This window comes from Homarus americanus, unplaced genomic scaffold (genome assembly GCF_018991925.1).
Source record: "Homarus americanus isolate GMGI-L3 unplaced genomic scaffold, GMGI_Hamer_2.0 scaffold40248, whole genome shotgun sequence".
Lineage (NCBI taxonomy): Eukaryota > Metazoa > Arthropoda > Malacostraca > Decapoda > Nephropidae > Homarus > Homarus americanus.
This window is the reverse complement of record NW_024712526.1, coordinates 12502731-12530089: the sequence shown is the minus strand read 5'-3', so window position 1 is coordinate 12530089 and position 27359 is coordinate 12502731. Positions and strand designations below refer to the sequence as shown.

Genomic DNA, 27359 nt, shown 5'->3' with positions numbered 1-27359 from the left:
ATATTTGCTGATTGGATAGGGGACACAGTGTAGGGTAGAACAATGTCAGGATTGTCATCCACATATAGGGGGGGAGGCCTGGTAGAGCGCCATCAAATCTGTTATTTGGAGCTGAGCATCTGGAGAGTAAGGGCGTTGTGGCTGAACAGTTCATCAAAATTTCTTATCAATTTATCATACAAACAACTCTACTTTAGCTTGTCTTCCTTAAACGTAAAACCTGTCCTTGCAAGAACATTATGAGATTAGTGGTAACTTCTCTTTAAGGCATGATTAATCAGGCGATTATATGACTGGTACTGCTTAATTTAAGTAACAAACAAAGTAATTGTAACATGCTACTGAATTAAGCTGTCCGTAACAAATGTCACTTAAAATATCACATACTAATTATTACATCTGAACAATTTATGGGAAATTCCTACTCCCCATCGAGTAGTAAATGCCAATCCAAATCTGTCTCAGTTGCTAACTCGCCCACCCCCTTCCAGAGGCGAGTTGCCACTAAGGATTTCTAGACCACGCTTCCCACAACATAAACATCATAATACAAGCAATACCCTTTCAGTTAACTTTTAATTTTGCAAGTTCTTCGTGATTAATAAAGCAAAGAGTACAATGAGCTCAAGGGTATAAACGGATATTTAAAATTAATATCGCGTAAACTGACTGGGTGTAAAACAGCACCACACCATCACAACAAAGACCGGCTTTGCGACTCACGCCTGTCAAACTCGCCACGTTTCCCTAAATCTATTTCGTGCTGACAACCCACATGCTACAAACAATAACCCAACTTAAAGCTTTCCATAAATGTAACTTACCTTTAGTCTTCAGATGAGCTGTAATTCTTCCCGAAAGTAAAGACGTGATAGTTTCAGTGACGGAACACACGCAATTGACCCACACGACACAAACTCTTGGCGTGAACTAACTGGTATCGAGCGATTCAACTCCGCGGCTCGGTGATGCCACGCTGCGCGACATGGCTAGACCCAGGACATTGGCGCAGGATAACTCAGGTACAGTAGGACCAAAGTCTTTGCTGCTCCCCAAGTTCCAGCAAGGCTGTGACCCTTTAAAATGACCTTATACAATTTCATAAAAATTTCCATATTATTTAGGTTCATTTGATGTCAGATTAATTAAACATTTTTTGTCAAATAATCGATTGTTCTGAAGAAAAAAAATCCCACTCGACCCTACAGGAGTTTTTGCATCGTATATTACATTGCCAGAGGCTTTGCTTACATAGCATGGACAGCTGATTGCTCTCACCATGCCATCGTGCTTCCCACATCTGCCTTAAGCACTTAATAAACAGTATTGTATATCAGTGTTTATTAACACTTAATAAATAATATTGAGGATCTCAGAGCATTTTGGATGTTACAGAAATGCAACGAGCAGCAGCTCTGGCAGACAATTATGCATTGACTCATAAGAATGTTAGGTTTCAAAGTCATGTAACTAGGTACAAGGGTGGTAGGCAGGATAAGTTTGAACATGCAAAGGCATCTGCCTCAAGTAAGTTAAATGTCCGTGGTGGCTCAGAACAAAAATCTCCGAGGTTTGAGCATAGTCAAATAATCTGTTTCTACTGCAAACAGATAGGTCACTGCATGTGTTCTGGGTATCAAGTTCTATCTACAGGAGCGAACACAAACACCTGTAGAGTTTTCATAGGTTCTATTTCCTGGATAAACAGATACACAAGGGAGGTGGCGCTCCTTACTCTGTCTGGGGGTCAACTAGCCTTTTAGGTGACATGTGACAAGTGATACATTAGCAGCTTCCATATGTCGCCAGGCACATTAATTAAGCGTGTGGGACATGGTAAATACATTGCCACACGCTGCTAGCTAGGCTGAATAAATAATGTATATAAATGGAGCACATACATAATATACATACAGCATACATAATATACATACAGTCGCGTTATTGCAAATTGCCCTAAGCTCAAAAAGAAAAAGGAAAACTCTTGTTCTTTCATTTGTGCAGCTGGAGAAGTTAGACCTTAAGTCAGTTAGTTCTTGCTCAAAGGAAGATTTACTCAGCCGTTTCTGTTTGATGGGACTGTCTCAAGCGACGAGTCCAGTGATGTTCGGATTTTGCAAGACACCGCTGCAAACCATAGTATTGTGTTGAAAGGTGCTTTTCCATGTGTGGAAAGTGCTTACACTGGTGAGCATGTGTTATTGAAGGGCAGCGGTGGTTTATTCACTCTTCCTTTATGTAAGATGTTCTTGACGAGCAGCATGGTTTCTCAATGGGTGACTGTTGGTGTCCAAGACTCTCCCTGTATCTAGTGTTACCTTCTTGCTAGCTAATGACATTGCTGGTACTCATGTTGTCCTGTATCCTGTAGTGATCATGACTCCTACGATGGACAATAACACTAAATTGCTTGAAGATCAGTATCCTGGTTTATTCCCTGTCTGTGTTGTTACCAGAAGTATGTCACTTAGAGATGAAAAGAATACTTGTGTTGACCCTGTTCCCAATGTACCTGACACAAGTGGTGCAGTTTGTGATGTAAATGACTTTGGTATTAGGGACCTATATGTGTCTCAAGATAATTCTGTTGATGACTGACAGTTAACGTAAAATCAGACAATTCATATTACGCTCAATAGCCCACAAAACATGTAGCTATGCCTTCTTTATTGAGTCCTACCTATTATTGTTGTACCTGATTGGGGATAATTTGCAGATATAGTTATCCCATGTTGAGTATTGAACCCATGAATATTGGTATTACCAGTAATAATGTTTGTTATAGGGGTTGTGAGTCCATCATTCATGTGTACTACCAACTGAGTCCTACCTATTATTGATGTACCTGACTGGGGATAATTAGCAGACACATAGTTATCCCATGTTGAGTATTGACCCATAAATATTGAGATGACCAGTAATAACGTTGTTATATGTGTTGTGAGTGCATCCTTCATATGTACTACCAACTGAGTTCTAGTTAAAGTGCCATGTTGTTCATTCCGAAATAACATGATGTACTAAATAATATCTTAATTCAGGGTATTGTCAAGTGTGTCATATAATCATCTACATTGACAATGAAATAATATGATAAGTGTGTAATGTTGTAACCAAGAAGTGAAGATCTATTTTGCTACTCGTAAAGTAAGACCTAAGTGGTCCAGTCTTGTCTGAGTGTGCTTAATTAACATCTTGTTCACTCCTTATGTTAATAAATATTGAATTAGTAAACTACGAGTATCGCCGCTCTATTTCTTCTACCCGTTGGTTCTCAGAAAATAACTATTGTAACTCACGTGCCTAGAAGCTCGCTAGCACACTACCTACCAGTTCAATGAGATATGTTATTTTCTAATAAAAGTCTGGGTGGTGGCAGGCTACCGTGGTAAATATAATAAGTGTTATAGTAAGAATGACATGGTTTTACCATACTAATCCATGGTATAGAATATAACTTAAGCAGGATAATAAATTGAGAGAAAGAAAGGATATAAAGTTTAGAAAATACAATATATATGACAGAAGAAATAAGTATTGAAGAATAAATATAAAGTATAAAAAAGAGCCCCCTTACAACAGTGGGTCGTATTTGATGGAAGCCAGTGGCGCCGGCGGCGATACTCCCCCCTAAAGTCACTAGTGACGTATTTGACTACTCACTCTTATCTAGTGTTGATTTAACTTTGAATACTGATGTAATCCCTATGGAACAAGTACCCATCAATAAGAAAAGATTAATTTCTGACCAGGAAAGTGATCCAGAGTTGTTAGAGCTTAGTAACAGTGCTGTAAGGAAGAAGGAAGCTGATGACTTGCCTGTTTGTTACTCTTCGGACTATGTCCTTCTGATGAGGAAATTTAGACCACCCTTAGTGCCTGCTGGGGAAGACTGGCATGTGGTTAGGCAAATTGTTGTTCCAAAATGTAATAGGGGAGAGATCTTGAGACTGGCACACAATTTTCTGGGAGGACACTTAGGGGTCAGGAAAACCTACTATAAGATATTACCTCACTTTTATTGGCCTGGCTTGAAGAGAGATGTGGCAAAGTACTGCAAGACTTGTCACAAATGCCAGATCACAGGTAAACCTAATCAGTCGATCAAACCAGCCCCTTTATAGCCTATTCCAGAAAAAGAAGAACCCTTCAGTTAGGTAATAATAGACTGTGTTGGTCCCCTCCCAAAGAGTCATAGTGGAAACCAATTCCTGTTAACTATTATGCTAAAAATGGGGTGTAAAGCTTACGGTAACCACTCTTGACAGGCAGCAAATTTTGAGGGGAGATAAAAGTTGGAAAATTTTTATTTTTATTTTGTAGAATAAAAGAACTTATTTCATGGATTACAAAAACACAATCTTATTTCTGTACACCACTTAGGTTCCCAGAATCACAGTGTAGAATTATAAGACCACTACAGTATGACTTCATAGGCCAGCCACATTTTGGTGTTTTTCTACCTACTAAATCTTACTCTTCAGTATCACTGTCAATAATACATCCAAGTCAATATATACATCCAATATTTTCTGGATTTTGTGAGGTGTAGGATTTTCCCGAGTTCCAGGCCCATAATTGCACCAACCGTGGTGGCCTGCAGAGTACAGTATGTGGCAACACCAAGCTGGAAGGTGGAATATGTTCACCCTACATGCTAGTCCTTACTCACTGAGCTCCCAGTCTATGGTCACCCACTCCCATCCCTCATCTCCTTGCCTAAACAAGAACCAATGAGGTGACATACATAGGCTATTAACAGCACTCAGAGAGAATACCTGTTCCCACAAGTACCGTGTAGGAGTCAGTAAAACATGTTTCTGCTGGCACCTTAAGGGTTAAGCAATAGAGAAGTGAAGGGGTGTCTTTTTCTGACACCCTCGTTTATGAAAAAGCCAGACAGTTTTACCAGAATTTGTAAATACAGTAAATGCATAATAAAACATTCATTATTAAGATTTTCAATTTGTATTTCTTTAACCTTATACTGTATCTGTTTAGAAGCTAATATTTATCCATTACCACAATTTGTACTTCATACCACTTAAAAGCACAGTACAGTATATATAATTTTCAGAAAACAGCTTACTGCTTAGTCCCTGGGCCTTCAGATTTTTGAAGTTGGACTGCACTGCAGATCATTACTACCTTCTTCAACAAAAATGACAAACTGAAAATCACTTCCCAGGTCATCTAGAGTTTCAAGAACAATCTCTCCAGATGATGATAAGGAAGGGTCCTGGGCTGAAACTTGGTAAACAACCTGGGTTTCTTTAAGTTCAGCTACAGGTGGCACAAAAACAATAGTATCTTTGGCTTCTACAATACACTGATGCCCATTGTCTGAGGATACAACATGTATATTTGGTTGCAAATGTTTCTTATTTAAAGCACTACTACATTTATGAATATGTTGTGTTTGTAAGAGCTGTAGTCTCTCTGTGTTAGTCTGACTACTGACATCACTGAATGATTTACTATGATTTGGTGTTATTTTTGATATCACTCCACTTGACAGTTGCTTGTCAGCAGTTAAAACAATGTTTGATTTTCTTGATAATTCTTTCCCAATTTCATTGTCTGCCCAAAATTCATTAACGTTTCTTAGTTTTTCTGATCTGTAAGAGAAAACCAAGTAGCAAACACAAAGTTTAACAAAATATAATTAATTCATCTAAAATTACTGCACTTCATCTAGAACTGTTGTTTATTAATTGGCATATAAATATCAATAGGGATACAGTAATCCTATCACCAGCCCATGGCACAACTAGCCATAGGGGTGTGGGGATCATAACCTTACTCCCTGTATTAACATTACCAAAAAGAACAAAGAAATCAAAATCTCTAAATTTCATAGGAAAGAATAGGAATGAGAAAATAGAAACAAACAAAGAATGAAAGGAACTTGGATGGTCTGTATTTGAGCAAAATAAAAGTAAAGTCTGCTGGGGACAAGTACGTGCAGTGTAAGTGTGTACGGTTAATTTTTTTTTTTTTTTTGTGAGGGATTTTTCTGCTAACACTCAGGGTGGAGGTCAAGTTGGGAAAGAGTGGCATACGGTACTAAAGGAAACCAGGGAGCTGCCGAGCACAGTAGTAAAGACGTACAGTCAGTTGTTGTCATCATAGGTCCAGATGGGCTCACCCTCATCACACAGAAGACTGGGGATGGGGAAGGATCTAAAAGCACCAGTAGCCGGGCAAATGTCAGTGTGGTGGACAGAGCTTAAAATACACAAACAAGATGATGTCGCGGAGGAATACAGCTCACAGCCATGATCAAGTTTAGGCCAAACCAATAAACGGTATAGTCAAAGGAGCAGGGTTTGATCAGCACTCCAAGAGACATGTGAGAGCCTACGGATGAGAGACATCCAGCGGAGACATGCTGTCTTCAATTCTCGTAGTTGTGGTATCTTTGTGAGACGGTGGTCCAGGAACATACCCAGAAAGCAAGTCTGTTGGACTACTGGGAGTCTCCTGCCATACATATACAAATCTAGGTCATATAAATCTCCTGAGTCAGGAAAAGTGCTGACTACAGTCTTAGTTGGAGAAAATCGAAGCCATGGGTGTCTGTCCATTGGGTAACACAGGTAATTGCCAGCTGGGTATGGCATTCGGCCACATCTAGAAGGGAAGAGACATAAGAAATGGAAAAGTCATCTATGTAAAGTGGTACAAACATCCTGGGGTACACAAATGGCTATGTCATTGATGGCCAAAGCAAACAGGGAGACACTGAGGACACTGCCCTAAGGAACACCCTCAGCTTGTGAGAGGGTGGCTGAGAGGGCAGTACCTACCCTCACCCTGAAGGCACAGTCACTAAGGAAGACTCGTATAAACAGAGCCATCCGATCCCTGAGCCCAAAGGCATGTAAAACCAGCAATATCCCATACTGCCAGTTAGTGTCATACACCTCACTTTGGGATTGAGTTCTCGGAATACTTGAGCTCTGAAAACAACTCTGCTTCGCCAATATCGTGAGAATTTCCAACACTCAACAACTTGTCCAAAGCAGAGTTGTGCTCAGTTAGGTATAGCACAGCAGCTATAATACATGTTAGAACCGATCACCTATGTTCCTTTTCTTTATTCAAGTCTTGTAACATGCGTGTATCTATGGTATTCATTAAACACAACCTTCTTTTTACTTCCATCCATTTGATTAAGGTTGAACAAGTGTTTATTTGTTGACTCATAAGATTTTAGTCTTTGACTAAAATGCTTCCAATCAGCGCAGCCTTCTTTTACTAGTTTGTGTTGCATTTGAACTGTATAATTACTAACTAAGAGAGTGCGTGGCCCCTGGAAGAGCGAGGCCCGAGGCCGGTTCACCAACCCTTCGGGACGGTTGTGCTTGTAGTGGACTTGGACATTTAAGTTCACAGGTCAATAGTAACAATTTGTGGGAGAGAACCAAAAATATCCACTCAGCAAGATGGTAGCCTCCTAGTGGAGGTCTCCTCCCATGAGGAGAGTACTGTACTCGACTCTGTACCCTGTCTGAGGTACTTAGTGCCCCAGTCTCCTGTACTCCGCATGCCACCTTTAACCAGCGTTGAAGGTTGGTATTCTCCAAGAAGTTGCTCCGATACTCAGAGGAGAAGCTTCTGGAGGAGCTCAGAGTCGAAAAAGTGGTGAAAGTGGACAGGTTTCACAAGAAAAAAATGTGATTCTTAACCCTACAACAACGCTGTTATTGATATTCGGCTACTTCGAAATTCCACCTCTATCAAGGTTGCCTGGATCTCCCTCAAGGTGAAACCATACTTCCCAAACCCTAATCATACGAAAATATAATAATGAATAAATAACAGCAAACTGGCAAATGCTGCATGACCAGTCCCCCCCCCCCTCTCCTTTACAGAGGGAGGTGGAAAGTGGTCAGGGAAGAGGTTTCCTTGTGATTTGTTGGCTTGTCTTATTTTGAAGTCAAATTATATATTGTATCATATTTTGTTCTATTATTCAATACTGCATGTTACATTACTGTATTTATGATGAAACATAGATCATAATATGTTGATCATACTGTATAAACATATAATAATGAATAAATAAAAACACTGGTGAATGAAACAACAGCCAGGCACATACACTTGGTTACAAGGGGAAAGGACAAGAGTCCCTTGTGCCCCCACACAAGAGGGGGGCAGTGACCATGTCAACCCTCCCACCCCCCAGCACACCCTGCCTCTACCACTCTCCCATCCACCTCCTATATATACCCTCTGTAATTGTTTAAGTAAATAAAAGCAAGAATAAGAGATAAGGCATGAGGACTCATGTAAATAAATAAAAAGAAAAATAGAGAGAATGAAATAGAGTAATTAAAAAATAAATAGAAAATAGAAACAAGAAAGAACAAAATTTTTGTGGTGAAAAAAGTAAATTTATCTTCATTCTCTCATATTACTGACCTGACCTGATATATATATAACTCTTCTCTCATGTGCGGTGAAAATGGGACGAGGGATTAGTTTAGTGGTCTCATATTATTTACCTGATGCATTGTCAGGTCACCCATTGTTATGGGTGGGGAATTAGTGGGTCTCATGACCTGAAGATGTTTTGAATAAAGACAAAAGTAATATACAGTACACTGCCCCCTTTTAATTAAAATTTTGGCTTAATTTTTATCTTTTGTTTTGTTTTCAAAATGAATTAAACAATTTGAATTCAGAATGAATCTGATATAACCATGCAGTTCCAAAAAGTCAAATATTATTATAGGAATATATTGTGAAATAGATTATGATGAATGAATTTTAGGAATAAAATATGAATTATATTAAGATACAATACTACTTTTGGGTGCATAGTTGGTAAGGGGTGGCAGAAGAAGGGGGGGGGGGGTGGGGAGGAGAAGGACAACTCTCCACCTCTTGTGCTCGTCATCCTGCAATCCCTTTATAATGACAGCATGCAATTTCAACATAATTCCCATATTAGTTAGGTTTATCTGGTGCCGGGTTAATAAAACATCTTTGAAAAATAATTAATTTTCCCCAAAAATCCAACACTCAATCCCAGATGAAGTATTGTGGTCTCTTGTACAGTACAGAGCAGTGTCTACTGATAGTTCTTGCTCTCCCTATCAATGTTGCCAGCACTCACCATCTCTCAAGCACCGGATTGTTTGGTAATTCAAGTGACCCAGAGCCCCGTTTTTGCTGAATTAACCTAAACAAGCAAACGATCACTAAATTAATGCTGTACCACTACCCACGCTACCATGGCTTTCTGTGTACGCTACAACTATGGTCACATTTCAACCAATTGTGTAAACGATAACCACGCATGTGAGTCCCACATAAAATGAGGCCCCACTGTATAATAATCATCACTTCGTGAGTGTGTTAATGTGGATTCCTTAAGTCCAAGACACAATTTGGTAACCATGTAGGAACAGAAAAAATTGCTCATTATTAAGTGTTCCTAACTATAAAAGCTATTGAATAATAAAAGTGCTGTAACCGAAAGCACATTAATCAAGGAATTATTGCATAATAAGAAATTGTATATCAATGGAATGTAGGAAGTGGAGTATTTGTGATGTTTGAGAATGAATGTGATAGCATGTGGAACAATGAGTGAAGAAGTGAACCACAGAGTAGTGAAGGGGAAGATAATGAAGCACAAGAGGGGAGAGAACCCTATCAAGGCAGGCAAAGATCAGGTTGTTCATGAGAATTCTTCAGCCAACAATATCATGTGAATATGAAACATGGACGTTGGATGCAAGAGGATGGAGCAAACTAGAAGAGATTTTCCACCAAAGGTAGAGTTCATCATCATTACTTTGGGTAATATATAACCTTCTTGGGTGGGATACACTACAACGGATCACTTATTAAGGTTCATACATTATAAGAATAGAAATAACATAAATAAATCCATCAACTTACTCATCATTACTAGTGGTGTTACTCTGTCCTGTACTTGTCTGTTCTTTCCAATCTGTGACACAGTTTTCTTTATGCCTCTCTAAAGCATTCTCTGCAGAAAACAGTAACTTGCATTTTGAACATTTATGCTGACCCAATCCATGAGCCTAGAAGAGAGAGAGAGAATTTAAGCATGAAACCCTCCCCTATGTCCAAGATAAGTGGATGAACTACAAGAGACCACTAGCAAGTGGCTCTCGGTAAAGCTTCCCAATTCCAAGAAGACATAAATTACTTGGTGGCAGGATAACATAATCCATACTGACAATTTTTTGCTGCAAACAGAGATACAATGTAGCCACTCACAAGGTGGAATCTAAATTCATATAAAAATATCTAGTGGTTGCCTTAGAAACCAGTAAGGAGTCTTTAACTCTTGCTGTCATTTGCTTCCAAACCTAATTGAACTGTGTTTGTAAATTGTGACTCCAAATCTTAGTTCACTACAAATTTAAGAACTCACTCAAGGCAGAAAATCTAGACCAACTACTGTACTTGACTCTTCAGATATAAAAGGGCATTTCATTTATAGACAAAGGATCCTCAAGAATAACATGAACACATGAACTAACTTGACAATATAAAGGGTTAAACTTCTGACACTAAGATTCATATGAAATTTGGGTTAGTTAAAAGTTGATTGAAAAAAAAAATGCTCCTAATAAAATATGGGTCCTTAAATAAAACCATGAATATTAAAGATTTTCTTCTTACTTGAAGCTTCATATCAAAGAAACTGGGAAAAAATAAAAATAGGTCTTTATTAGAGGAATTACAGTAGTACAGTATATTACTGAAAAAAATAATTTTGGTTCAGGTAGCCACATAATATTGTATACTGTACAAATCCTGTACTGTAAACTGCAAAGACCTTTGTGTGAGGAAAGACTTATATCTACTGTGCTTTTGAAAACAACCATGCAAACTTCAACTGAAAAAATCCAGTTGAAAACCTTAAACTAAAACCTATAAAATAAAATGAACCCTTCTCTCAATATATGAGAAGCTACTTAAACTATTCTCATTATAATTCAGATGAAGGAAAGAATGAACCTAGTGTTTACGCACGCACGCACACACATACATATACACGTATTCCAGCATAGTACATAGGTGCACACACCAGTGTGCAGTGGCAGCATCTCCCCAGTACTTGTCCTCAGCACGTAGTCCAGGTAACTTGAAGGCATTAACACTTCATGTGGTGCTTCTCCTTTTCTATTGACTGCCAGTATTACATTTGCTATTCTTTAAATGACAAGAATAGCTGCTTTGTTACAGCAGTCTATTATCTTCCATGCAGCTAACGTGGCGTGTCTGACATTCAGTAGTTGGCCATGGATATATATCAGCCTTGATGCTCCTACAGTTGGTGTCAGTAAGAATACAGCTCCTCCCCGACTTATGACGGGGTTAGGGACCCAAATCCAGGTCGTAAGTCGAAAATGCTTAAATAAATAAATAAATAAATAAATACGGTAAATAAATAAATAAATAAATAAATACCGTATATATATATATATATATATATACACACGTGTGTGTTGGTGTTGGGATTGGTGGATGACATCATTATGACCTGACCTCGTGTTTAATAAGGTCACCCTGTATATTTAAGCCTCTCTCTGTCCATGTAATCCAGTTGCCTCTGAAGATGTCTTGAATAAAGACGAAAGCTAAGGTGCTCCATTGTTTCCCTTTTCCCGTGTGATTTTATCAAGATATATATATATATAATACTATATATATATATATACACACACACAGGTACTCCTCGACTTACGACCACCCGGACATACGACCGCTGCAGTCGTATAAAATATTTTTAAAATTACGTATTTTCGAGTCCCGACGTTAGTGATTGCGCTGTATACTGAAAATTTATTTTTTTTGTAATTCCCTTTAAAATGGCTGGCAAGCGGAAAAGTGAGAGTTCTCGTGGTGCTGAGAAGAAAAAGAGACCCATTTTAGATTTTCTATGGATTATTTTTGCATTTTCGACTTACAGTCAGTTCTGCTATAACGCGATAGTTGTGTTCTTGTAAAACATCGTGTTATAGAAATTCGCGTAATAGAAATAACAGGGCTTATGGAGAAAATAGGGTTAGGTGCAGATTACTACTCGAAATCGAAAAATTTTTAGTAGTTAGCCTAACACAAAGGTTAGCACAGTCTAAATAAATGTTACATTCATATCTTATAATGAAATCATACAGTAAATGTAACACTTTACCGTGAAGAAATATGAATATATCTTGATGGGGGAGAAGGGTGATTTTGAGGTTGATAACATCGAGCTTCTCTTCAAGTGTTATAGCCTTTCTTTTACGATCATCACCGGGAATGCGATCAACAGGATGCTTCTTGGAGATATTCTTCTTTACCATATTCACAGTTAATACCACAAAATTGGAGAAATAGTAAGCAAAAATTGCGTTACAGCAAACAAGCGTTCGCGTTATACAAATATCGTTCCTCTATTCATAAATCGCGTAAGAGCCAATTCGCGTTGTCAAAACACGCGTTATAGCAGAACTCACTGTACGACCAATTCGACTGACGACCTGGTCGTCGGTCCCTAACCCCGTCGGAAGTCGAGGACTGAATGTACTGTATATATAACTACCTAGCTTATACTACAGATGGACGAGGGGCGACCTAATCGAAGTGTACAGATATCTCAGGCAGCACTACTCAGTCAAATGTACATACCTGGACCTGGTGGTTGTCTGCCCCACAAGGGGTCACAGCTCAAGGTTGAAGAAGCATATGAACTTCTCTTTATGACCAAGGTGGATTAAAATGTCTGAAAAAATCTACGGATTTGGACCCGTTAACCTGAAGTCGCACTGGTCCACCAGAACAAACTGGATCAAACAGCTATTTTATCCCTAGGATGATCTCATTACTGCAATTAGCTTTCTTTCCACTAAAACTGTAAAACATTCCCCAAGATTACAAAACCTCGCCTACAGGGAACAACTTACTAAGCATATAAAGATTCGTAAATGAAGTGTATAGTACAGTATAAGAATCTCACACAAATGCAAAATAGAAGACACATTACCATTCACAAAGAAGCATTTTATTCTTACATAATAATTTAAGATAAAAGATACTGTACCCAATTTATATTTCTTACCTTACGCATATGATAAGTATAACTAGCATGAAACCTCCAACTTTTATTGCAGCTGGAACAATGATACAGAGCCTTCTTTTGATGGTGGACTCTCTTATGCAAAGTCAGATTGGACATGCAACTAAACGTTTTGTTACATTCAGTGCAAGTGTAACCTTTATGAGCCCTTAAGTGCTCAGCCAATAAAGAGGTGTGTGGAAATGTGCAGCCACACTGAGGACACTGATGCGTCCCATGTGAAAGGCCATGAACTCTAGCCTGGTGTCGCTCAAGAGACTCTTTCCTGCTGAAGCTTCTCCCACACTGATCACAAAGACATCCCTACAAAAACAAACATGTAACTGTACAAAAACAAAGGCAATGAAATTGAATCTGGAAATCAATTTTATTTTGATTTCATTCACAGAACATTTTAAACGCTATTTCATGGCAAGCACACATGCATCCACACACACTGTACATTATTTACAATTTTATCTGGATCACAGCTTTATTTGCTCATGAGTGGAATTTATGGTTAACGTTCTTGTTTAAAGTGAGCTAAGAGTTTGGTATTTTTCTTTCAGGTATTTAATTAGTTAACCATAAAATTCAACCAGTTACAAAAAAGTGATTGGTACAGTATACTCAAAATGAGTTTAGAGATCAGCTCTGAATGACATAATGGGCACTTGTCTAAGGGCATGAAATTACCCCAGATACTAGAGCCACCCGGCCTGGGGGCTTGCGCTCGAAATTTTTATTGGAAACCTAGACCCTGAGGGCCATAATCTTGCCAATCAAAAATGTATGGCTAAGTGATACATAAATACATGCATATGAATCGAACAAATACTACTACCGTATATATCTCCTTCCGAAAATGGAGAAATACCCGGAAGTTATCAAATATCCTTACCTTTTTAGTGACCGCAACTCCTTCATGAAAAGACTTCATATGACGGGGTAAATATGCTGCACTGGAAAGTTTTACCTGTAAAAAAAATTGAACATAAATGAAGGATTAATTCTGATATTCCTTTTGACACTAGATTACAGGGATGGGGGAGGATGGAAATTAGGGTAAGTGGTCACAGATGTTGGCTCTGATGCAGATTCACCACAAATGAATTGGACATCAGCAAAATCATGGACAAGTTTGCCATCAAGCAACCAAGATGGATGTGGATACAGTAGTCCCTCGCAAACCGCAGATTCCGGGTATCCACGGTTTTTACTCTGTATACCATTTCATCAACTGCAGGATTGAATTTCGAGTTTTCGTGGGTTAGCGTGGCACCATTTTCCCTCGGTGTTTCAATGTATTAATCCTCGCAGCGTTCTGCCTCCTGCCACTGCTCACACCACTCTCTATTGTGATCTCATATTGATTTTGCCTTTAACTATAGCCCCTAAGTATGCATCAGTGTTAGTGATAAAGGTGAGAAGAAAATGAAGAGGGCAAGGAGCGTATTATGATTCTAGAAAAGAAAGTAGAAGTGCTCGATTGACTGGTGTGTGGCTATAGGGTAGCATCAGCGGGACGTCTCATGGGGGTAAATGAATCCTCAATTCGTACCATCAAGAAAAATGAGGCTAAAATAAGGGCTAGTGTTGCTGATGGCACATGGAAAAGTGCAAAAGTTACTTATATACCATGTGACCATTATCTAGAAAAGGTGGAAAAGGCACTGGACTTATGGATGGAAGACCAGGCCCAGAAAAATATGCCTAAGTTCTGAGGTGATATGGGTGAGGGCCAGGTGGATTTACGTCCACCTGGTTGAAGGTGCGGGTGAGGGAAGCATTGCAGTGTTAAACTCACTGGGTAATCTGCATCAGCTGATTACCAAGCTGCTGTGCTGTATCCTCAAGAATTTGTGAAGTTGACTCAGGAGAAGGGTTACCTGCCAGAGCAGGTATTGAACACACATGAGACTGGCCTTTATTGGAAAAGGCAACAAAGGACAGGCTGACCCTTCTCCACCCAATGAGTGTCATTGCTCGTCTCCGTGGTGTCTGCCTTGATGCGTGAAATGGCGAGAAATTTTTATGCTTAATTTTAATTATCTTCTAAACTATAAATTATATTTGTTTTTATTCAGTAAACTTATTATTAAATTATGTAGTGAGTTTTTCATTACATTTGGTGATACAAATTTCCCCTTCCCGCCAAAGTTTTATTCATATCCTGGTCATTTCGTAGCTAATCTATTTGATTTACTCATCAAAATAACTAGGCTTAAATTATTACATACTACTTAATATTTTAATACTTAGTACAGGTTGTACCTCTCTAGTCCGGCAACCTCGGGACCTGACCGGTGCCGGACCATGGAAATTTACCCTTTTCCTGGATAGATAGTGACTTGTGCTTATGCTTGGAAGCACTAGCACCACTTTCTCTGCATCATGGTCTCTTTTAAGACATATTGAAGGGTTAAATGTCGTATAGTAGCTTCTCAAATTTCGCGAGTTTTTAATTCAATGTATTTTATTGGAACACACAAAAAAATAAAAATAAATAAAAATTTTGACGGCGGAAACTTGAATTTCGACGGGTTTGAACGGCCCGCCAACGTGCAGACGACGTGCATAATTGTGTAAACAGCATCATTTCTCTTATGTACAAAAGATTCATTATTGTTTATTACTGAATGTCTTTTTTATTGAATTAATGTTTATGTGTGCAAAATGAGCAATACAATTCATTAATAATACGTAGAATATTAAAACACACGAGGAAATGACACAGCATTGTTTTCGTTGATTACAAAACCAGTGACTGACTGGTTCTACATATAAAACTGAAGAAAATAAGATTGGTTGTAGCTGTCGTAAAATTAATATGGTTGTTTTAAGTAATGTTATTTAATGTTAATAAATGGAACAATAGAAATAGCTAACGATAATGGTAAAGAAAATTGAGAGATCGCGTATGTAAGTGCGCACACGTGAAAACATATCGTCATTACTTTACATAAGAATATGAAAGCAACACTTATTTACTGTTCATATATATTTGTTTTTATTGAATTAATGTACGTGTGTGCAACATTAACAATACAACTTATTAATAATAAGTGGAATGTTAAAATACACGAGAAGACGAGACGGCTGCCAGCATTGTTTATGTTAAAGCTTACAAAACCAGTGACTGATTGGTTCTACATATAAAACTGAAGAAAATAAGACCCTGATTGTAGCTGTAGTAAAATTAATGTAAAAAAAATAATATGGTTGTTTGAAGTACCTGTAATGTTATTTAATGTTAATAAATGGAACAATATAAGTAGCTAACCATTAATGGTAAAAAAAAAGTGAGACTGCGCGTATGTAAGTGAGCACATGTGAAAACATATCGTCATTACTCTACATAAGAATATGAAAGCAACACTTATTTACTTCTCATATATATTGAAGGGTTAAATGTTGTACACTGTATAGACAAGCAGAGAGAGAGAGAGAGAGAGAAAGCAGCCGAACTGCCGGATGTAAACAAACCTTAATTTCCAGCGGCTTTGTTGTTGTTGTTTTTTTACGGGGATTAGCCCACCCGGGCATAGGTCACTGACCCACATTGGGGCCTGAGGGGCAAAAATTTAATACTCCTGTAATAATAATTCAGATAAAAAAAAAAGAAAAAAAGAAAAAATGTTGCCTATCTACCTATTGGACAAACTAAAATCGTTCCGGACCACGGGAGTTTCCGGACCACAGAATGCCGGACTAGAGAGGTACAACCTGTATAGTGAATTATTTACAATAACATGTACAATCGCCTTCATTAGTGCATTTACAGGGGCTTGTCATATAAACATTTCACAAATCATTATCTTTGAGATATTTGTTTTAAAATTGTTTTAATTGGATTCCATAGTATGTTTACCATCGAGTTTCTTTCTGTAAATGTAAACAAATACAGCACTAACACACTGATGAGCCCCTATAAACGCACTAGTGATGGGGACTGTACATACACCGTAATACTTTTCGTAACAATTACAATAAATTTATTTAGTCTCTGCCTGAGACAGTTTTATGTCATCATTTTCTTTTACCCCAAAATACCCTACCAGTATGTTATCACTGCACAAACCATTACCATGGCAACACTTGGTAAATTTTAGCATGATTTTTACCAAAAGTTTATTATGAGGACCTTGTCACATACTGTATGGTATTGACCAAAGCCACTAAGCTTGGTACAAATCTGCAAGCTGGTTGTTGCTGGACAGGTTCCATAATATGGTAGCTATCAGCATGACAGAAAGAATGGACAAACATAGAAACAAGCACAGAGACAACCCAGAAACATAATATCCCATGACACCACAAGTAATACACACAAAAATCAAGATGGATGTTCATCATAATTTCATGCAGTAATGCATGTACAATCAATTAATTTTATCTTACCAAACAAATTTGACAATTAACTGGCACATTCTTGTAGCAGAAGTCAATATGCTTAATGTAGTCCCTTCTTAAAGTAAATATGCTTTGACATCCCTTACATACATAAGAGATATTTCCCTTTTTCTTCTTTTTGAAGCATTCATGGCCAATGTACTCTTTCTTAGTAATAAAATTTCTTTTACACAAATTGCAGTTAACTTTCACTTTACAATAAGTTGATTTACAAGTTTTAAATTCCGATGAATAATTTCCAATATGATTTGGCCACCCTGAATCTAAACCACTGCCATCTTCTGTATAATAATCATAATCCTCATTTTTTTTGGCTTTTTTTCTTCTCTTTGATGGTAATTTATCCTGACCATCTACAGTCACATCTTTTATCACTTTTTCTGTAACAATATCATGAGCTATATCTCTAATATAACATTCATTATCACACTTTTCTTCTGATGTAACATTTCTTAATTCTTGCTCCTCACTTTTATGCATTGAAGAGTTCTGTATATTTCTTTCAGCTGAACTACAGTGAACTTCAAACTTTGTTTCGTTAAAATTCAAATTTTCTAGCTGGTTGTCAAATATATTTTTATAATACACATGGTCACCAGAGTCTGCAGATTCAGAGCATGCAGGAGATTGCATAAAATTGTCATTCCCTACATTACACACAATTACTCTTGACTCAACAATGTTTTGTATATTACTCTGTAAATTGCCCCTCTCATTATAAAGTTCAAAAAAGGTTTTCCTCAGTAATTTCAGCTCCCTCTTATGATAATCTATTCTTAGTATCAGACGATAACATCTGAAACATAGTTCAGAGAAGGCAGTTTCTTCTTCTACTATTTCTCCAATGGCCTCAAACACCAGTGTGCCTGAGTGTGGAAGACTAGTGCTGCCCTTAACACCCTGACCTTTGACAAGTCCTCGCTGGCACACAAAGCAGGAATCTGATATGTAACTGCTGGTCATTTTGTCTGAAAGAGATATAATGAGTAAATTAATAAATAAATGAAACTCGGCTCACAGTCTATAGTCTGTTCACTCGAAGCTTGCATCTTAGTAGACCTAGGGTCAGTTTGTAGTAAGGCACCTGATGAATAGCTGGCAGACAGATACAGGAAAAGTCACTACAGATCTTGGGTATTTAATCTATCTGATAATTTCCACACTTGAGGAAGCAAAAATTAGATTGTGAAATCTCTGGTAACATAAATATCTTAGAGACAACATGAACATGATGAACAAATTTTGAGACGTACACCCCACCTCGCCTTGTGACATCAAACATTGTGGTAGAGGACGTCGCTGAAAATTTTTTATTTTTCTTGTTCTCATCAATATATTTACGTTACCAGAGCATTTCACAATCTAATTTTTGCTTCCTCAAGTGTGGAAATTGTCAGATAGATTAAATACCCAAGATCTGTAGTGACTTTTCCTGTATCTGTCTGCCAGCAAATCAGCTGCCTTGCTACAAACTGCAGGGGCAGATCTAGTTATATAAAAAAAAAGAGGGAATCCAAGAAGTTGTGAGTGGGGAAACATGGCGAGCATAGCAAGCCCACCCGGTTAGGGGGGCTGTAAGCCCCACCTATAAATGTTTTTTGAAATTTGACCAATATCATGGACATTTTTAAGCCAATTTGAAGCCATGTGCACCTGATATTAGGAGATATTCTGAGGTCAATAGTAATTACTTTTTACTATACAAAAATGTCCGAGTACAATACTGCATTAAAGAAAAGTACTGTATGAGAATTATCTGATGAAAAGGGGGTTCTGGACCCCCAGGACCCCCCTGGATCTGCCCCTGGACTGATCTTAGGCCTAAGATGCAAGATCGAATAAACAGACTACAATAAAGTTGGCTATATGGAACCATTTATGGTACACTGAGAAAAAGAATTGTCAGAGCACATGAAGTCCCATTTTATAGCTGGGGACGGATGATGACAGGATCTGCAAGGCCAATTATAATTCTGACCAAAAGTGCTTGTAGACATTAATCAAATATAGGTAATACAGTAATGTGACAAGATATAATTCCTCTGTAGGTGCACTGAAAACGAGATTTCCTACCTCGTGATCCAAACCTTCTCAGTCAAAGATAACAAGTCAGAACACTCAATGAGCAAATCACCTTCCCAATGCTGTGAAGAGAGAACTAGGTGAGGCAGGTAGGTTTATGACATGTCTTAATCCCTCAGTGGCCAGAAGACAGAACCTAACAGCCTTGAGAGGATGTTGAGGTTTAATACATAACCCATGAGAACTAAGGCAGCCAAGATGGCAAAATAAGGTCCCGTTCATAGAGATTACCAGTAGGTAGTAGGCAGCTATCAAATAGGGAGGTACTACTGTCTGGGAAGATATTGGAAGCATAATGCGTTGTCAATGGTAGACCCTGCTGCCATATGGCTTCAAAAAAATTGTGACCAAGTCCCAGGTAGCCAGAATAAAATGGCAAGTGCGTGACACGCGGTGAAAGGGTTAATCGAGATAGGTTTTAACCCTCTCACAGTGGGAGGTTACCCTAAGCTGAATAAAATGGCAAGTGCGTGACAAGCAGCGAAAGGTTGAGGGGTCAGGGGGCCGGAGCCCCATGGCTAGGAAGTTAGGTAGGTTTCTTTGGTTAGGTTGGTCAGGTCTTCTAACATTGCTTTTGCTTCTTTTTTCTTCTTATCAACTAAGGTTAAGTTCGGTTAAAATTATAAATAACCACTTTTTAACACACTTGCACAAACTAAGATAGTATCCACTATAAAACTCAGTGAAATTGCAGCTTTTTATAAAAAAAAATTCTATGAAACATCGCCGGCGGGTCAGTTGTCAATAATTACCTGTAGAAATGAATAGCAAATTTGTTTGTGTGCAGAAAAATACCTGGTTGGAAGGGTCTACCCTTCCTCTGGATAAGATAGTTACATTCATATATGCATTGTCAAAAAAATACACAAGCATCAAACTTTGCAAGGACAAACTTAATATGAACCATTCTAATGTTGTATATTATAACAATTATTTAAGAGGGGTAATTCACCTAAAAAATAAAAAAATAAAACCTAACCTAACTTAACCTAACCAATATAACGAAATGCTCTATTATTGTGCAGGTCTGTGCAAGCAAATTTTGAAGTATCCAAAGAAAATTGGTGAGCCAAATTGCATAGTTGAGATAGCTAAAAATGTGCATGCAAAATGAAAGTACAGCCAAGGAAGGATGCTCTCAGAACAATGGGCTTTTGGCAGAATATGTAGAGAAACTCGAGATAATTAAAGTACTGTAACTTTCTTGTTATTCATTTCTACATTAGAAAAAAAAATGAGTGCAGTTCATGAAACAGTAAAGACCCTCGAAAAGTCTAAAATACTCGAAAAATATAAATTTGTAACGGAAACATAATGGAAGAAAATTTTTTTTCTTTTTGGTATTATTTCACTTGTTGCCATTAAACAAATTTTGGTTATTTTAAAGTAGCAATCAGTAATTTTAACAATTCTAAGATAATTTTCTTCAATGGTATTTCTAGTGCAAATTAAGTATGGTATAAGCGAGATATAGGTTAGGTTAGGTTAGATTCAAAACTATGTTTTTCTGATGGTTTGTAACGTGTCTGGAACACTTTTTACCTTGATTTTTATAGGAAATCTCTAGATTCTGAGATGGGAGGGGTGAGGGCTTATCTCAGAAACTATTGATTTGCGCCAGAAATGAATGTCAAATTCGTTCATAACATCAAAACTCATCGGAAAAAGTTTAACTTCGATTTCGTATTGAGGCAACATGCGTAATTTTACCCAATATTTGCTTCCTATTCAAGCTATCATTGTATAATATTAAAAATATATATGTTGAAATTGGTTCATATCACAGCATATAATCTTGACACTGATCTAGATGCCATTAAACTAAAAATTTTCAGCCCCCCTTACTGGAGACCCACACAGTGTTGCCCAGAACACAAGATCAGCTTTAAAGTTTTCTTTGAGTTGTAAACAAATAATAAACTAGGTGTGATTCCCCTACTTGTTCTCCAAAATAAGTTTTGCTGAGATTTTCCTGTTTTGTCAATATTCTTCAGGCTATCTCTTTTTTCCTTGGCCTAGACGGAGGAAAGTCTGAAGATACAAGAAGATGTAAGAGTAGGGTAAAGTTAGAAGGAATGACAGGGGGAGATTGACAGTAGGTGGGTTATCCACCTAGCGGGAGCGAGTGGGCAGGACCACGGGGGTGAGATTGCAACTTTTTTTTTTCAACTAGGCTAAACTAAGCTATCGATGCCTTGTGTTTAGTTTTGGGGGGATCCTCCAGGTCCTTGTGTCTTTGGAGGGAAAAGTCTCCATATTTTTTATTGATGTGTCACTTTAATGTTTGGTGTGGAGGTCCTGGTAATAGGTTAGGATAAGATAGAGCTCTTGTAATTTTGCCCAAATTTATGAATAACAAAGGAACATAAGTGGAAATTAAGTAGATACGCAGTTCTGTGAATATACGGAGGCATACAGGAAGGTAAGCCCATCAAATTTTGTATATACAATAAAGAAGTCAAAATGAGTGAGACCAAGGACTCAGGCGACAGAAGGAAGGCAAGGGTCAACAAACATGGAGGAAAGAAGAACACCGAAATGTGTGGAGGATGTGGATTAACAGTCAAGGATAGCGACAAAGCAGTTAGCTGTGATGTTTGTGAAGTGTGGTTACATCGAATGTGAAAAATTACCAGAAGAGGTATATAACTTTATGCAAGATGAGGCAGGAGTGTTGATGCGGTCCGACTAATTACCCAAATGTAGCCAAATATAGCCGGAATGAAGTCAAATAATGGTCCTAGATGAATAAATCGGACTGCCAATCACTTCTCGACTAGTATTTGGTGTCAGAAAGTCACAAAAAATTGGAAAACTTACTTTAATCTGAGTTAATAGATCGTGCATGTACCGACGGAGCGAGGTCCAAATGTAGCCGCAAGAAGTCAAATGATGGTCGTACAAGTGTAATTCGGGCTGTGAATCACTTCGATTATTATTTGGTGTCATAAAGTAAAAAAATGGTAAACTTAATTATGATATATCATTAAGTAGTAATAATGGGCACACCAAAGACTATATAATGAAAGACAGGAATGTAAACGAATTGCTGGGCCAAGGGAAGGCTTCAAGTAACTGCCGGTTCAGCTCAATAGATGGCAGGTAGTGAGCACTGTGTCGTTGTTCTGTTTACATATACTATGGGCTGTTTTACTTATACTGTGGTTTATGTATTAGTATACTATGGCCACAAATACTTGGTGGTTTTTTACACATCATCTTATGGGTGAACCTCAAATTCAAACAACGTGATAATGAGTACGACCATATTTAAAGGCTTCGTATAGTAACGGGGTCAGCTCAATGTAGATATGCTATAGGAGGACTAACCATCACATTTTTTATCGATATAGACGGTAACTTTTCCGTCCTACACAAGGTGGTAATCCGAAGCTGAAATTAATTTTGAGTAACGTATGCATTAATATATTCTTGCTTTATTTTTCCGTAAAGTTTTTCTTATCGTTTCTTTCTTTATTACGATATTAAATCATTTAACCCAAATTTTTTATTAAATCTTTGTATGTTTTATTAAGATTGATATATTTTTAAGATTACCTTATACGGATAAGGTTTTTGTAAATAAACAGTAGGCAGAGGCGGATTGACGGGTCGACGCCCAGTTTTAACACAGACACAAAGGGGAGGTGTTGTTTGGTCGCTCTCTACTTGCATTAGAACCTTCGTTTGATAGTAAGTTTTTATTTTTAATTTATTTAATTCATAATTTTGCTTGTGTAAAGGACGATATATTAAGGTTATTTATTTGTACTGATTTATTTTAAAAGGAAAATACTTAAATGGCACAAGCGAGCACTAGTGAACAAAGCATAGGTTAATGGTCGTTAACTCTCACATTGACAAGTTACCAAGAATACTTAACAATTTTTGGCTCGATGATTTTATTTAAATTAATGTGAAATACTATAAGTTTTGTCCAGTCTATATGACGGTGTTCATTCCCAAGTGACTGTCTTGGTCTGTATGTTACAGGATTTACCTTAAAAGTATTTGTTACTCGTAAGATTTTCGGTAATACTGGGTCCTTTGCTGTCCATAGGTTCCCGCCATGTTCACCCGAGGCTCTACCATTTGGTTAGGTAGGTTGTGGGTTGTTCCTTGGTTTGTGGAGTTTAGGTTTTTACTCAAATTGACTTACTTTTAGTAAAATCACAAGCAGTTTGCTAAAAAATTGATGTTCATATTTTGTGAAAATCGATGTTAATTTGAGCACGAAATAAAATGTCAAATTTAGTAAAAACTGATTTAGTAAAAAAAAATTTCTCTGTTAAAAACCTGAGGACAGCCAATGGACTAATATTAGTTATCTTTTTCTTTTCAGATGATGGATCCAGTTGTTGTGTTAAAGTATTAGTTTATGCGTATCATTACGTCAGCGTGATAGTACAGCACCTTTCTTTAATATGCAAGTTTATTAGATATAAGCGTTAACTACCAATCACCTTTTTCATATATTTTTTTTCTTTTAGTTTCTTGATTTGCAAGATTAACATTTATCTTGGAGGCGAATCACTTATTTTTATTCTAATTCCAACGATGTAGAGATTACTAGCCATTTGTTTGTTTGAAGTGGGCAGGCTTAAAGGGAGAATGGTACCCCAAAAATAACTCCCCAAACAACTCTTATAAAACCTGGACTTAACGTTTGCACTTTAAAAATCCAAAGGTAAAAAGTTTTTCTTATTCACGTTTTTGGTGTTTAGTAGGTGGTAAGATGAGGTATTTATAAATTGAGTGATTCTCTCACATTTTCTCAAGTTAGGAAACATTAGGTCAGGTTTTTAAAGTGTTGTTTGGTGTTCTTTTAGTATTTTACTTAACAAGAGCGACGTTGTCACTGTAACGTCAAAATAGTAACCATTACCACAAAATTAATCGTGATATCGTGGAAGCGAATTTAAAATGCCGCTAAATTAAAGCTTCCATTAGTTTTCGATCTATTAAAATGGTAAGAGAAACTCTTTAAAAGGTGATGTAAGCTTAACCTAAAAATGACTGTTCTATAGTGAAATGTCAAGTCTGCTGCATTAACTTTGCAGCTGGGGGTCAAGGTGTGGTCGATGTATCTGGATGACACTGCATGTACTGTGGGTTTCATACAGTGTTGGCATGTACTGGGTGTTACACTGTTGGGTGCATTGGTTGTTATTGTTATAAGTACAGTACCAGTCACAAAATTCCAACAGTAAATGACTCCGAGCAAAAAAATTGCCCAAAGATTTCTGGGCTTGTTATTTAACTGCTAGTTAGACTCTGGGCTAGTGGCCTGCTAGCGTTGCGTGAACACTAGACTAAGTAATGCCTCATTACAGTGTATATAAATCCTTGTCTGTTGTGTTTCCGCCTATGTTGACAATAGCATAAACCAATTCACATATCCTCATACAATATGCCGGTCACCATTGGTCTATACAGCACTGTAATTGTCTATCTACATGTTGTCTGGTTTCAGATTTCATGTATGCCTTTTCAAGCTTCAGTTAATTTCTTCTTGTTTATGCTTCTATACAACAAGACGTAGGTTTCACTGCCCAAGTCTTTAACACTGGAAGCTCCTACCGAAGTTTGTATTTTTAGTTTTGATGATTTGTTTACCACTTTGATTGAGAACACACAAAGTTACTTCCTCAAAACACATGGCGTGTTTGCCTCTGGTGAACACTCATTTGCCTCTATGAACACTCTGCCTGACGCCTGGCTCTAAGTTCCCTGATCCTAGTAACTACTATCTTGTCATGGGTTTGATGTGCCCACACACAGAAAGCTTTTTGGACTTTCTGCCTTGACCTCATTTGGGAATCAGGACTGGCAATCTTACTCCAGTCTTTCGGGGAAGAATCTGAAATTGGTCTGTATTCATGAGTCAGTGGGTTTGATCTGGCAGTGATACAGTATATTTTATCAGTCCATTAGCTTTATTTGACTGGCGATTCCACCAGCGTTTTAGACATTTATGTTTTCTCGGTGATTCTATCTCCAGTGAGTCACCCATAATGCTGTGTTCAAGTATTGATGCCTGTAAACCAATTGGCTTACTAAAATGCAGTTCTCAGATCTATAAATACATCCAACAAAAGATTAAGCCCTTTACCTTAGTTTAATTTGTCAGCAAGCGCAAGCAAAAGCAAGCAAAGTGTTGTCATTATATTCATAATCACTATTCACATTCTTCACTTGGTTGGGTTTCTAGTCCCCAGACAGTAACTTGGATCCCTCTTAAGTTAAAGGCCGAATCGTCAACTTGGGTATTATTGACTTGCTCGTATCTAGCAGTGTTTGTGCTTGTCCGAGTGTTAGTCTTCAGTCTAGAAGTTATCGATGAGGTGAATTTATACTAACACAGGTAATCATACTTAATATAGTAATATATACCAATACAATAACTTGTAATTAATATATTAACTAAAATACAGTGTGTTCATTTGTTAATTAACCTGGCCTGTAGGTTCTGCCTCTTCTTCTATACTAACAGCTGACGGTAACAGAAAACAAAACTGTTGGACAATAGGGTAAAACAATTCATATATAAAAATAATAAATAAATTATCTGGACTATCATAATGCAAATGATCCTAGTTTGTCAGTTTTGAGATGTTAGAAATGTTAAATATTTTATTACAAAAGCCGATGGTAAAATTACAGGCTTATAAGGGCCACAGTCCGGGAGGTAAAAATGCCCTAAACTCAATCCTGCTGTGTAAGTATAGCAGAGGGAAGTATTTATAGGTCAGTTAGCAGGAAATAATATACTTGTATTCTATATAAACTTGTATACCAGGTGCAAGAATGATTACCTGTTGTAGATGGTGAATTAAAAAGCTTTACTATATTTATTAAACTGTACAAGAAACTTTATGTAGTTGTAAAGAATTGTAAATTAATGTTCTAATAGATGGCTTGTTGATGTTTAGCTATGTCTCTGATTAATCATAATACCATAATTGTAAATGTTAGTTTTCTTCAAATTCTTAAATTGTTTATTATTTTTGATTTTATTTTTTTTAATACACACATTCTTGGGGTGGAAATACGGAGAAAGTGTTAATGTTACTTCCGCCCTACCTTACCATACCAGTTTTGATGAAACCTTTTTCTTTCACAGAGCCTCGCATAGTATTTCATCAATAATCTATAGTACCTGCAACAGTCAGAATAGAAACATTGAAGGCAGTTAACAGAATCATCAGAGATGACTTTAATACCTGTACAATTTGCATCAAAGCTTTGTTTGTCAATGTTTATATCATCACTGTTAGACCTATATAAAACAAGTGTCAGTTACTTAATAAAGCCCACTTTTCATATATCTGGTGCTATGTTAAAGGTAACGCTTTCCATAGTAATTGTAAAACCAGTTCCACAGGTGTTCTTTAGATATCAAATATTGTTCTGAAAATACCAAATTAAGTTTAACTAATTTACATATTGGGGTTATGTTCCTGTGAGGAAAATTTTGATTTTGATAAAACAAATGATCACGTTTGTTTGTTTATAGTTATCTGTTATGTACTGTATATTGTGATACTTGTACCAGTAAGAAGTATGTGCTCGGTATGTTTATTTAATATATTGTATAGAGAGCAAATAATTGGACTGATTCCAGATATTTGTTCTGAAGATGGAGAAAATGATGACCACAAATATATCTGACTCAAGATGCACTAGAGACAATGTCAGAAGAAAATAGTAAGCAATGAGCCCTCATTAGAGTTTTTCAATAGAACTCTTGACAAAGTACAGTAATTGT

The 27359-nt window shown here is 37.3% G+C and overlaps 1 protein-coding gene across 8 annotated transcripts; it reads right to left on the bottom strand.

The window, feature by feature from the left end:
• Positions 1–1632: 1632 nt before the first annotated feature.
• Positions 1633–22455, bottom strand: LOC121863279 (zinc finger protein 354C-like). 8 transcript variants are annotated; one of them, XM_042361907.1, is made up of 6 exons: positions 21531–21777; positions 17498–18477; positions 13998–14072; positions 13100–13420; positions 9919–10064; positions 1633–1647 (listed from the first exon to the last, which is right to left on the bottom strand). In XM_042361907.1, exons 2-6 carry the CDS (start codon positions 18470–18472, stop codon positions 1644–1646), a joined length of 1521 nt encoding a protein of 506 aa, XP_042217841.1. In that variant the 5' UTR covers positions 18473–18477; positions 21531–21777; the 3' UTR covers positions 1633–1643. The 8 variants fall into 8 exon arrangements, with proteins under 8 accessions (XP_042217841.1, XP_042217805.1, XP_042217795.1 ...); XM_042361871.1 differs by lacking the exons at positions 1633–1647; positions 21531–21777 and adding exons at positions 4301–5618; positions 22412–22455; XM_042361861.1 differs by lacking the exon at positions 1633–1647 and adding an exon at positions 4301–5618.
• Positions 22456–27359: the final 4904 nt, after the last annotated feature.